This window comes from Marmota monax, unplaced genomic scaffold (assembly GCF_021218885.2).
Source record: "Marmota monax isolate L192 unplaced genomic scaffold, Marmota_monax_Labrador192_F-V1.1 WCK01_AAM20220418_F8-fsc00063, whole genome shotgun sequence".
Classification (NCBI taxonomy): domain Eukaryota; kingdom Metazoa; phylum Chordata; class Mammalia; order Rodentia; family Sciuridae; genus Marmota; species Marmota monax.
The window spans coordinates 6,224,910-6,239,465 of record NW_026693726.1 but is presented as its reverse complement, the minus strand read 5'-3'; the positions used below and the strand labels follow the sequence as shown (position 1 = coordinate 6,239,465).

At 34.8% G+C, this 14,556-nt stretch overlaps 1 protein-coding gene across 2 annotated transcripts in view; it reads left to right on the top strand.

The window, feature by feature from the left end:
• The window catches only part of Tox (thymocyte selection associated high mobility group box), a 306,408-nt gene that overhangs the window by 252,111 nt on the left and 39,741 nt on the right, over positions 1-14,556 (top strand). For both annotated transcript variants that reach the window (XM_046460562.2, XM_046460563.2), the window contains exon 4: positions 7,403-7,684. In XM_046460562.2, the coding sequence (XP_046316518.1) occupies positions 7,403-7,684 (282 nt within the window). The remainder of the gene's footprint in view (positions 1-7,402; positions 7,685-14,556) is intronic.

Genomic DNA, 14,556 nt, shown 5'->3' with positions numbered 1-14,556 from the left:
GTTGAAGATAAAAAATATATTTTCACAAAAATGTCTCACTTTTGTTTAGCAAAGGAAGAAAAGGAAAAGAAAAGTGAAGACTTTTCCAAATCTTTAAAAAATACAGCATGTGCTGCCCACGAGCATATTTTCAGATTTTTCCTAATTTTTTTGACATTATCAATGCTCAATATCAAAAGCCTAATAGCAAAAATTTTAAAGTTTATTTAAAGTACATATTTCTAAATAATAAATAGATCACACAAGGAGATCACATAAAGACAATTTATTTAATTTGTTTAGAAAATAAATAATTAAGCTCTCTTGGAAATGCATTTAGGAAAATAATAAATAAAATTTGATTATTAAATTTACCCACCACATTTGTTCTGGCATATACATTTCCATATTAATTGAATCCCTGGTAAAAATGTGTAATCAAATTAGGGGCTTAAATAATATCAGCATTTAGATTCTTCTCATAGACTCTTAGAGTGCATTATTCGTAAGAAAAAAAAATGAAATCGTTTTGCCTTCCTGCCCTAATTAATCATGCAAGGTTGCATGGACAACCCGGAGCAAGGCTCAGAAGTTTTTCTTCAGATGCTAAGAATGGTATGTGTTTGATAGTGTATATAAAAAGAACCAAGAACAAGCACTTGTCACAGCCAAAGCCAGCAGGGTCTCCTCATCGCCCTGGGGAAAGCACTCTACAGTGAAGGGTGTCAAATGCTGACAGACAGGGGTAAACGCAAGGGCTTCAGAGATTCTTAACGTTCTCTTGCTCCTGCTGCATCTGGCAAACTTCCAGGCGTCGCCTGCCTAGACCACAGAAAGCAGCAGCTGGTGATCCACATTAGCAAATAAGGCCTCAGGGCTACCCCTGTTCCAGCGCTCTGTTCACCAACTGCTATTCACTCAAACAGCTGGATCAGAGCAGAGAGAGCCAAGGCGTCGTTAGAGTTTTATGTGTACAACTGTTTTGATATAGATTGTCTGCTAGAGGCAGAGATAATGATAGCTTTCAAGGCTTGCACGTTGGACCTGGAAGGATGCTGATATTCGAAGGAACTGCGCAGACGCGAGGACTGTGAAACACACACGGCTTTCAATACCAACAGGCAGGCCTTTAGTTGTTCTTGTAACATTGAAGCCTGCAATTTCAACATATTTAGTCACTAATCCTGCTAACATCACTGCAAAGATTTTTTTGGAGGGGTATTAAAGTTATACCAAAATATTTATTTTCAAAAATAATAATCCACAACATGGGTATTTTTTTTCCTTTTCAAGGAAAATACAGTGAAAACACATGCTGAAATATGTATCAAGTACTGTGTGTAAATTTTCACACTTGAGCTCCATTCTCAACCTGGTACTCTTAAGATATAGATACAAAAAGGAACAGGGAATATGGTATTAGCATCAAGAATGGGTTGTACTCTGGGTCATGAGGAGGAATATATGATATCTGCTTTGGTTTCTTAATTGATTTGAGTGAAAGTTTTGTTTTCCATTAATTGGAAAAAGGTTTTGAAGGAACTCAATTGAAATTTCCTCTTCATTATAATCCTTCTCCATTATTTTAATGGACATTTTTTTTTACTCGCATAAGTAGAGAAAAATATTGGTCTTCAAGAGCAATCTGGATAATTTGAGGAAGCAGATATGGTTTTCAAACACTGAAATGTAGCACCCATTTTAAAAATTGACTGAATTTTCCAAATGGGGAGATGAATATAAAGAGCCACTTAAACTAAAATGCCAATTACATGCAAGACTTTCAGCCAAGACAATATGAAGTTCACTTGGCTTGAATATAAACAAAATGAGAAATACACACATTAGTAATTGTCTTTGAGACATCTGAGCTCTAGAATTTAGCAAATAGAGTTCCCAAGAGATCAAAAGATTTATTCTACTATTTCTGTGTAGCCAACATCAATTCCAAATGCATCTTGTCAAAACATCTTTTTAGTGTAACTCAAGAAATATGTGTTGAGTACCTACTGTGTGCCAAGACCTCTGCTACAAGATCTCTGCTAGGGCTACAGTGGTAAAAGAAAGGAGTTTTTCTCTCTACTTTTTTGAGTTTATAATCTTTAACAGTGTATCATTTAAGATTATATTCAGCTGCATATAACAGAAAACATCAATGACAATCAATCTGTAAAAATAGACTCCTATACTACATACATTGTCCTGCTTACATGGTAACCAGACCCTTAAGTCTTTTTCTTCTTGTTTTTCCAGCATCCTTAGAGAGCTGCCTTTTGGTCTAGGGCATTTTCCAATCCCTAATCTTTACCATACATTTTTGCTAGCAAGAAGAGTAAAAGAGCAAAAGGGGAAAAAGTTTCCCTTTATGGAGACTTCTTGGAAATACCATACAACATTTTCACTTATATTTCATGGTGATATGACCATACATAGCTACAAGGGAGGCTACACATGGACTCTTTTGCCAACCGCTTGGCCAGACAGCTAAATACTGGAGTCATGTTCCTTATCACAAAATGATAGTGTCACAAGATATAATTTGGTGTTTCTTCCACAAAAGGAAACAGACATTAATCAGCTTGTGCTTAATGTTAATGAAGTTTTCAGGAAAAAAAGAAAAATCATTAAACTGGTTAAATAGGTTTACCTGACAGTCTTCAATCATGTACTAACATAGCAAATATTTTCTGAATACTTGGAATAGCATTTAACTAGGAAAAGAGCTCTTGAAGGATCAAAAGCTGTCTCAGCCGTAAACTAATCAAGGCAATGATTGTTGGGAAGTTACACACATGTTCAACTGAGAAATTTAAAAAGCAGTGTCCCATAAAGAAAGTACAAGAAAATGCTTTGGCAGTTCAGAATAAGAAAGTGTTTGGAGCTTTGTAGATGAGCTGACTTTTGAACTTGACTTTAAAGTGCCTTTGGAGTTTGAATATGTCAAGATAGCATTGTAGAATGGTTTTGTAAAAAGCATACATATTTAAAATAAGCATATTTCATTTCTACTTTGGTCTCTTTTGATAGAGCTATCTAAAATCATTTAACTTTCCCCTCCTCAATAGGCTTGTGCAAAAAGCCACCTACATGTGTATGTCAAAAGTCTCAAAAGTACTGGGAAAATCACAAATTAGCAAAGAATTCTTCCCCTCTTTTTAGAAATTTCAGATAGCAAATGCTCAGAAAACGGTTATTGAGTGAAGGGAAAAAACAGCATAAAAAAACACATGATCAAGGGTGAAAGACATAAGCAAAAAATAGTAATTAATTTGGTTTGGCTAAACAAAGCATGCATGAAGGACAGTCATAAGGAATAAGGTTTATTTAGATCCATCCCTTCATGTCCTACTGAAGAGCTTTGATTTAATTTTATAGGTATACATATAACATTGGAAAGTTTTGAGCCCATGGCTCATAAGGATTAATTTTGCAACACTCTTCAAGGTATATGTGAAAATATTATTTTTAGATAAGCAGTTATTGGAAGTGAAGAGGTGAAATAGGTGAATGAGTGGAATTGGAAGGGTGGGTGGGTGGAAAGGACTGATATTTAATAGTAGAGTCAACAGAACTCACGACTTTGGTAGAAAAGGAAAGAGACCAAAATGAACTGGGATATTTTAAGTAAAGGTGACAAGGAAGGTGAAGATGTCATCAACAAATTCGTCATGTAGAAAAAGTAGATTTGAAGGGCTGGGGATGTGGTTCAGTGGTACTACCCTTGCCTAGCATGCTCAAGTCCCTGGGTTCAATTCCCAGCACCACGAAAAATAAAATAAAAATAAGTTTGAGAAGAAAAACTTCTTTTATCTTTCCAGCACGAGTGATGTCCAAGTAACAATGTCCAGCAAACAATTGCAGAATTAATCCTGGAGTTTGGGTAATAACTGTACATTTTTCTTTAGAGCATTCTCCATTACTAAATCATGATGAATCTTAATTGGGTGAAAAGAAGATGGCTCATAACAGAATGTTAGGGAATAATTTAGGGTTGGAAATTGGAAAAAGAAAAGAAGTCAGAAAAGGAGTTCAGAAGAATCAGAACAACTGTTGCTACTAAGCATGACCTAAGTAAATAAATTATGATAAATTTAAAATATTGAGACTAAGAGGAAATAATATCTTGCTACTTCAGATTTTCCATTTGACATTAAGGAACTATAGTCAATCCATACCTTTCTAGAAGAAAACCAGTAATCAAGACATTTCCTTACCTGCATGAACTAATTATTCTTATTTTCAGTCATCAGACTCATCCAGCTTAATTTTTTTCCCATATTAAACAGTAGGCAGTGATTAATACTGAGCTAGCTCCCATGAAGGCAAGGTAAAGTGAAAATACTCCTCCAGATTCAGAAATGTCACTAAGGGTTTGAAGGTCCCAGTGTTTGTAAATGTATCTGAGAGCTAAAGAGACGGAGATTCTCTCTCTTCTGTGCCTGCCTCCCTCTACACAGAAAGATTATCCTTTGATGCAGTGTTAAAGTTGCTGTCTGCCTCATCTACCACCATTGGTGACATGATATTTTGAATTAAGATGAGTCAGTGGGAAGAGTTCCCTGTTGAACACTTCTCCATTCTTAATCCAAATTGATTCTTTGCTCCTCCATGGTCATGTCCACCTCTTGCTCTCCTATACAAGGTCAAGAGTTCTGGTTTCAGACTTCCAGGCATCTACCCTCAACACAAATTAACATGAGAAAACAATTGAAGATATTGCAAAAAAGGGGAAGATATAGGTCCTATAAAAAGGAGATTGCTTTAAGCCTTTGGAAGAATACTCTTACTTGTCTAAATCTGGAAACTCTGTATGAAAATCAATTTAGAAATCATCCCTTATAATATCATGTTAAAACTACAAGATTTCTGAGGGGATGAGATGAAGTGGACTTAAAACAGATTTGCTACAAATTGTCCATGTTTGGTAGCTTGAGATTTATGTGAAGGAAAAATAATCGTTATCAAGTAGTTAAATATTTTTGGAAAGATAGTTTAGTCAAAAGTATGATTTTGCTGGTAAACACTTTTAATTTATAGAGCTGTAAAATCTGTTCTATGAATATGTAAGTTTGAATGGGTGAGAAGAGGCTATGTTGTTTACTGGGTTGGGAGAGAGGGCTGTGTTATACAGGATAGTGTTCATTTATGGGAATCCATGATTCTATGCCCATAACAAAAGCTTTTCTACATGCTAAGAGTCTAAAAATAATAAATATAATTTTAGGACATTTCAGAGTAAACTTGAAAAAAAAATGAAAGAAAGAAACTTAGTGTCTACTACCTCTTCTTTGTAGTTTCAAAAGGTGGAGCTAATTTTTATGATACCTTCTGTCAATGGCACAATGTTCAAGATATCTGTGAAAGCTATGTCATGAGGTAAATTAAACTGTAGAAGTTATATGAACATCTAAGAAGTAAAAACAGTAAATGTCAGTGGAGTCAATATGAACGGACTAGATAAAACAATCCGATTTGGGTGGACGACATTTGAAAATGAGTTTTTAATTATCTTTAATTGACTATAACCCTCGCTATGGAATACGTAAAATGTTGAGTCAGCTACTGAATACAGTGGGAATTATCAAATCAAATTGGAACATGCAGATTTAACTCAAACTCTGGTTGGGGGCAAGTCATTTAACCTCTCTGGATTTTACTCATGCATTCACACATATTTTTTGCAATAAATACTCAACATTTCCCCCACCTCATCCCTCAGTTTCTTCTCCCATAGACTGAGTCGTCTTAAGAGCACTGTAGCTCTAACATGTATCATTGAATTATAATTACTGCTTAATGGGAGAATTTCATGAAAAGGAAAATTATGGCTACTTTTGAAGGATCACATGAATTTGGTTTGGATTATTGAAAAAAATTTTGGTCTGGACTAGGAAGACAGCAGTTACAATACCATGGAGCTAGCCTAAGCTTCACCAAGAAGAGCCAGAAGTCTACAGCACCTAGAACTGAGCCTGAAGATGCAGCAGGAAAATAAATAAATAAATAAAACCTGGGAAAGGTTCAAGGGTGGGTGAAACTGACTAATAAAATATCTCCTAGTGGAGGTGGGAAACCTGTCACTGAGAATGAATACAGGGCCATTGCCAGTTCAGAACAGCCACAATTCCACTTTCAGATGGATCTTACTAGATTGGTGAAATGACTTGAGAACATTGGTTGAAAATGATATTATAACTGTGAGGGGGAAAAAAAAAAGTGTGACCGGGTTACTTATTTGACCTTCACAGTATTTCCATGTCACAGTAACATTTACACACAGGTAATTTTTAAGCATCTGACACTATGTGGGATTCTTTTTTAATGAAACAGTAAGATAAATTACTAATTTATTTTTTCAGTTCCAACATGTAATTTTAACCATATAGTCATTCACTCCTCCACTCCCCTTCCTTTCCCATAGTTTTCTTTTTTTCTCTCTCTTGAGCACACTCTACCTACCTGAGTTCCCTAAGTCCCCTCAGAATGAAAAAAAAAAAAAACTGAGCTGTGTCTATAAGCACCATGAAATAGTCCCTATTATTTTAAGTTTTAAAGTGCTGGAGAAACATTAAGTGAAATCCACCATACTCCTCTTACACGACGCATTTGACCTCTAGATAACGCTAAGCGCTTCATCCCCCAATGCTTTTAATTCTAATCCTTGCCGAGACAAAATTCATTGCTTGAATTACAAGAGTGAGTCTCATTAAGGCTAAAAAAGCAGTGACCCAGATAGCATAATGGATTAATACAGTGACCTTGCAATTTCAGAGCTTTACTTTCAAATCTGACTGTGCAGTCAAATCATTTCAATAGTCAATTAATCAATTGCTTAATACCAGTCAGTAAGCATTCTAAGTCTGGTAGTTAGGAGACCATTTTGGTCAGTGTAATTCTATAAAGAATTAAACTGAGAACAATGGTATGCTTATTAACTCTCAAAACCTTTCTCCAATGATCAGAATTTTTCAAATAGCATTGAGTGAATTGCTGTGATGCCATAATCAGTAACAATTATATAATTTGGACAGACATTCTCATAAGCACCGACATTCTGAAACTTAAATTGTAGTCATATATACATATTAATGATATGTGTTTACATGGCATTAATGCGAAAAGATTGTAAAGTCTAATAAAAGTAATGTTGACTGAATTACCAGATTCTTACCTGGCTTATTTGTTTTCTGTGGTGTGGAGGCTTGTGCACACTAGGCAAGCACTTTCCCAACCCCATGTTCTTTAAGGTCACATATTGTCAAGATTATTGTGCCACAAAGAAAATTAATGTGTGTATTGCTCAACAGGACATCCTAGAATCTACAGAATTTATTTATTTATTTTGGGGGGAAGGGGCCATAAACATAATTCTGAGATTTTATTTATTTATTTATTTATTTATTTATTTATTTATTTATTTTAGATGCAAGATATTCGGAACTCAGAAGGAACTCAGTATAGCTCCCATCCTCAGATGGCAGCCATGAGACCAAGGGGTCAGCCGGCAGACATCAGGCAGCAGGCAGGAATGATGCAGCATGGCCAGTTGACTACCATCAACCAATCCCAGCTGAGTGCTCAGCTTGGTTTGAACATGGGAGGAAGCAATGTTCCCCACAACTCACCCTCTCCACCAGGGAGCAAATCTGCCACTCCTTCACCATCCAGTTCAGTGCATGAAGATGAAGGCGATGAGACCTCTAAGGTATGAACAGGTTACTTTTAGGGCCCATGGTTACTTTTAGTACCCATTTTGTCATCTTCTTTGACCTCTGGGTGGCACAAGTCTCTGTCCTTTAAATGAGAAATTTTGGTGGAGACATATACTTGGTTAATGAAGCATGAGGTTTCAAACCAAATGGCTTAAACCATGTGCCTGGCCAATTACACTTGTAGGTTCCTAATTATCCTTTCAATACAACTGTATTAAGCATAAAAGTCGCTCACACCCATGAAAAGCACTAGTCTGCATAATAAGGCAGAATAAGTCTTATAGGACTCAACTTCCAAATTCAAGCCTAATTTATACTTGTTCAGTAACATCTATTTCAATATAACTATTTTATCTTAAGAAGGCAACAGCCCTGCAGGGGTAAAAAGGCTATGTGACTGCGAGTATGTGTGTGAGTGTGTGTGTGTGTGTGTATTATAATATTATGGTTAGTTGAAACCCTTAAAATCATCTGACCCAACCATTTCATATTGAGGACAAGGAAAGAAAGGGCCAGATGTAAGAGATGGGTTCTTTTAAAAAGAGATGCCTGAACATTTTGTGGTATATCTTTTGTAATCCCCATTCCAATACAGTTACCTCTGTATGTCCAACATCAGTGGTATCATTCTTTTTAAGTTATCTAAATAGGAAAACAGGTTAAGACCTTAGGTGCAGAAGGTAATTAGTTCTCTAAAATACTATAGGCAACTTTTTTGAATGACTGCATGAAAACTGAATGCACTTTCACCTGAAAACACTAAAATAATATTTTTATTGCCTTAATCATCAGACAAGCATCCCAAATTCACCCCCATGAGAAGGACTTTTGTGCCTAGTTACTGTGAAAAAAAAAACACTATTAAATAAGCATTGTGTGTTCCTCCTCTTTGTCTCCTTAAAAATCTTACTAATAGTCATTAGTGTCAGCCTCTCTATTCTCTTTTCACCTTTATAAGAATTTTATTTTTGGTAAATGAAACTGTCAACCTGATGCCAAAGGTAACCTTATGGGACTCTGAGATGTATGGTTAATTTCTAATAGCTACACTAATCTTTTAAAGGTCCAGGTGAATCACAATTCATAGATTTCTTTAGCCTCATGACAAGACTGCAATAATGACTGTATTTTCTTGTGTTCTGTTTTCTTGGTACTCTGGCATTTGGGACTTAATCCTTGGGAGACTACCCCTTGCATGGCTAGCTAATTCTTGGAGGTAGCAGATGACACCCCTGGAAGCCCCCTTTTGTTATACAGAGCAACCTACCCAGAGCCCACTTTCTTACCATCTCCTTTATCACACTCTAATAAGTCTGTATTACCCCTCCCTCTGTCACCCCAGGGCCAGGCATCTGACAACTGGGGACCATCCCTCCAGCTCAAAACCTACCAAAACTATTCAAGCTATCAATACTAAACTTACTCAGCACTCCTGTCCTGCTTCCTTATTCCTTCCCACAAAATTGTCAACAGATTTTCTGGACCATGCTCTGCCCTTGCCTCCTTTCTACCTCCTGACTGGCCTGAGTGCTTTCCCGCGTGGCCCTGTGTAGCAGGCCACGTCTCCTCATTCAGAGTGATCTATGAGTCTACACTTCTTTCTTCATGACTGTCAGTTCTGTTTTGCCATCTTCCCATACCTGATTAAAACACATCCCAGGACGAATACCAGAACAGCTGCACAACCATGTGTTACCAATGTCAATTGCCCCCACTCTCTGGGACTCTCCCTTTTGCCAGTGGGACAGTCACTCATGACTACGGTGAAAAGACAGAAGGCCAGTTGCTATTAATAATAATGTATGGGTTAGTGGAAGCCTAGACTTTAGCTGACCCTTTAGAGGGCAAAATAATTTTCTTCAGAAAATATGGATTATTCTAATGTGAATTCTTGAACCTAAAAGTAAATAATATCAAGAATTTGTGGCCAGCGTTGTAAATATTGGGTTATGCATCAATGATTCAAGTCAATTTCTTAAACAAAGGTGGCATATTGTATATTATAAGGAAAAAAAAAAATAATGTTCTGCTCATAGTAAGGATCAATTTGTGCATCTGGATTGTATCTTTATCAGTATTCCTTGCTGATATTTCAGGAAATTAAATGTAAAATCAGTAGCTCTTCTGACGGTAAAGTTTATTCCGTATTGTTCTTAATTACAAGAGCCTTTTCCACACCCTTCAATTTATATGAGTCGATGAATGAGTAGAAACCTGAGATTCATAGAATTTATGTTCTCAGATTCTGCCATTTGCTATTAACCCCTTATATCCACATTCCATAATTTTGCTAAGGCATGAATTTATACTTTATAAGTTTCCAAGCTGGTGTGAAATTTTTCCAGTAGAGTTCCTACTCAATTGCTAAATATCCACATCTCAAAATAATGCATATTTCTTTATTGGTGATTGTACAATATAATTCATATGCTCTAGGTGCAGAACTAGAGATGGATTTGTTCAGGTTTAAGGATGGATTCTAGAGATTGTACCTGTTAGAAACAGATTTTTGTCTACACAAACATGTGTAAGGTCCTGTTTAGTTTAAGTATATTTTCTATCTCAAGAAAAGTCACCACCCCTTTCCAGCTGTATGCAATCTTCTTCACTTTCCCTTCAATTCAAAATCCTTCTACCCATTTATTCAATTTATATTTATTAAATTGCTAGAAAAATTCTTTGATGAAAATGCTCAAGCCTTTTTTTTTATCACACTTAAGGATTAAAGTAAATTTTCCTTTGTATATAAGTAGAATCTATGTGGAATATTGTATTGCGACGGCTCCAGTTAGATTTAAAACAGCATTAAGTCAAAAAGATCATTTAAATCATTTCAAACAAGCGAACCAAAAAGGAATATTGAGTTCCACACCAGGAAAAAAAAAAGCAGCTTTTAAAGCTTCCCTCTTAACACTTTGTGCTCTCTTTAAGCAATTACATATTGATTCCAGTTTATCTAATTGAACAATTAAATGAAATAAGTCTGTTTTGACAGGGAGAAATATTGTAAATACACCAGTAGAATTAATTATCACCTTATAAACACTACCCATGGTTTTGATTACTCTGAAGCTGTGTTGGCAGCTTTAAGTCATAAATGAGACATACAGGAAAGCATCAAAGCAATATAAACTTAGGCAGCTTGTGGTTCTAAGCCTGTAATCCAGTACTTGTAATTTAACAGACACTTTAAGACACTTAAAAGTATCTGGCATTACAAGAATATTTTTGGCAGTTTTCCTTTAAGGAATTTATGGGCTAAGAGTCACAGTATATGTATTTTTTTATCCTTTTACTTTCAGTTTTTCTGTTGAAATTATCCTTATGTCTTATATGTGTCTCATGTAAGTAGCTTATAATGAGATGATATTTTGCTTTCACATGAAGCATTTGCAGCATTTATATTAATATAAGTACTAAAATATCTGGGTTTATCTTTCCATCTAAGTGTGATACTGTTCAATTTCTTTTTCTTTGTTCTTATTTTCTTTATTCCATTATTTTTTTCTTATAGGATTGAAATTTTTTACTTCCTTTTCTCTTTCAGTAGCTTTCCCAAACATGGAAAAGTCTAAAACTGATCGATATCTTTACCCACTTCCTTAGATTTACTCCAAATAACTTCCTTCCTATTTATATTGGAAACACTTGTTCATTTTCAAGATAATTTGGTTGTATCCTCTAATTTAATAAACTCCATAAAACACTTAAGTTATTTTATATGCTCTTTTATCCTCCAGACTTAAATACATGTTTTTTCACTTGACATCACTTTCTTTATAGCTTTAAGATATTCTTTGGTAAGGGTCTGTTGGGCATAGGTTTACCTTAAAAAGTACTTTTGCTGGGTACAGAATTTCTAGAGGCACAGTTATTATTCTCCATCAGCATTTTAAAGATATTATATTATTCTACTGAGTCCTGGTTTCTGTGTTATTTGTGAGAATTCTACTCTTCTCTATTTTTCTTTGAAAGTAATCTGTCTTTACTCTCTTGCCTTTCGTGCCATGTAGCTTCATTGTGATATATGTGGGTTTCTTCACATTTATCCTTAATTTAATTATCTCCATCATATCTAGAAATTTTTTAATAATTTTTTTCAGATATTGCTTCTGCCCCATTCTTATTTTCTTTTCATTCTGTAATTCTGAAAGGATCAATGTTAGAATTTCTCATCTTATCCTTCACAATTATTTTCTTCTACATTTGCTACTTTCTTGTCTGCTGTGTTACATTCTAATTCATTTATATTTATTTATCAGTTCATACTTTCATGTCCTTTTTCAGATGTATCTAATCAAAATGAAATTCAAAATGATCTATTAAGCTTCAAATTTCAAATATATGTCTAGTTTTATTCTCAAATCTGGATATTTTTATAGTTGCTTGTTCTTTACTCAGATTTTAACTCTTTTATTCATACAAACAAGTTAAATACATTTGTTGTATACCCTCTCTTTGCTAATTCCAGTGCACGAAGTCTTTTGTGGACTGATTCTATTTTAATAGCCTATTTTGTTTCATTTTTCTTTTTATTCTTTATTTATAATCAATAATAATAATAATAATAATAATAATAATAATAATTTGCTTGTGGAATGAAAGCTGATATTTATTTAAACTTTAAAAGAATTCTTTTAGATCTGGCTTGAAGCCAGCATCTTTAAAATGCTGATGGAGAATAAAAATTGAATCTAGAAATTTCATACCCAGCTAAAGTACTTTTTAAGGTAAACATATTCCCAACAGACTCTCAAAAATGAATTCTTTCATTATCTTCAAAGATGATTTTTAGTTGTTTTTGCCTGATATCTTGGACCATTATAATTTAGAACCACACTTTAGATTTTCAGATGACCCACATGGTAATGCAAATGGCTTTTGTTTTTGAATTTTAGCAAGAGATTTTTCCACCTCTTAGTATCAGGATTCTAGGACAATCATCCTTATAGGTCCTAAGAGGACCCTTATATGGAAAATTACATTACTCTATCCTTGCATTGAGAGTCTCTTTTACATCCTGACTTTAATAGAACCCTCTTATAAACATACTGCCTTGGTGAACCATGGACTTTGTCTTCTATCTACTGTACCCTTTAATCCATCGAAGCTGTTTCCATAAAAATCTTCAGTATGAGAGCTGACATCAGTATTCTACTTACTTCTCTGGGTTTCTTCTTTCACCAATTTTTTTGCCTTCAGGAGTCTTACTAATTTCATCAGTATATGTGCTCTGACAAACTAGACAGAAACAAAAAGTTTTTATTCTCAAAGCAAATAAGACAAGTCACTGCAGCAGGAATTAAATAAGCCTTTATTGGTAACTAGCAGGTATTTACTACTGTTCCACAGTCAAGAAGACTCCTGTAGTAAAGTAAAAATGATAGATAGTTTTCTGTAATCATCAAGGAAATGAAGCTGTTTTAAAACCAAATGTCCTGTCACTTTATTTAGCGATGGCACAAAATACTTAAAATTGGTACTTGAAAGCCTAGTATTTTCTACATCAAACTATATTTATTATACAATTGTTCAATACCTCAAATGATGTAATGCATATGATATTTTTAAAGAATTCCTTAGACTCCAGCAAACAGATGTTCCTATTTTTTGTTTGTTTGTCTGTACTAGGAATTGAATGCAGGGTGCTCTACCTCTGAGCTGCATCCCTAGCACATCCCCCTTTTTAACTTTTATTTTGAGACAGAGTCTCATTAAATTGCTGAGGCTAGCCTCATACTTACAATCCCTCTGCCTCATCCTCCCCAGTCGCTGGGGTTACATATATTTACCCCCCACCCGTGGCTGTCATTTACTTTACAAAAGAAAAAGTATCCCATTTGTTAGAGCTGAGCCTAACAAATTCATTCAGGAAAAAATGATAAAATTCAAACAGCCGATGTCTGATTCCAAATTATTTTTACTAAGATCTATTTAAATAATTGAAATTATGCTAGGATAGAGTATTTTCAGGGAGCATGTATTCTTAGGCATGTCTTAGATGACTGAGCATATTTGATTAATTCATGGAATAAAAAGAAAGTGAGACTTAGCCACCTGGCATTTAATTCAGTAGGACCCTACCTCAACAGCTTGCATTCTTTATAAAGCAGGAGAAACCCTCAATCCAAAATAGGAAAAAATAAACATATCACCCTACTCAGACAAATTTTAAAAAGATCAAGTGGCTTCAATAAAATTGACAAATATAACTAGTAGGTGTATATAATTACAACTAACCTTTTTTTTCTCATTTTAAAATGATTTCTCTGGACAGTAGCCCAAACTTTCTATTTCACATGAGGCCAACTGAGTGCCTTTGCTAAACTTGTCCAAAAATAATACTAAACTGTGTATGGCAGAACCAAGGATCCTTAAAAATTAATTTGTGTTAAAAACTCTGATACTAACACAACGCGCCACAGTTGTGAGTCATTTCAAAAGTAAAGCCCTTCATGTGTGTTTGATGTTTTGAGTCATTGAATGTTCTGTTATTATTAATGGTACTAATAAACCCAATTGTAAAATGAAAGAAGTGCTACAGCCTTGCTGATTTCACAGTAACTAGATGACTTCTTTCCGTGCTTATTTGAATTCATTCTCATAAGGGGATTTTAGATAACACAGTTCAGAAAGAAAAGAATGAATTTAAGCAGCAACATTTTCACTCAGAGAAACAGTACCATCACCAAAAAGTGCTGTGATGTGCCCTGTTTCTATGGAGAAGATTTTATAATATTTACTTTATATGATAAGAGTTATAAGTGGAGTTCTATGTTGTTTGTTCAGCCTATTATGCAGATGGTGCTTGATTAAAATCTGTTTTAAACTACAGCGATTACTGCAAGATAGTGTGCATTAAACA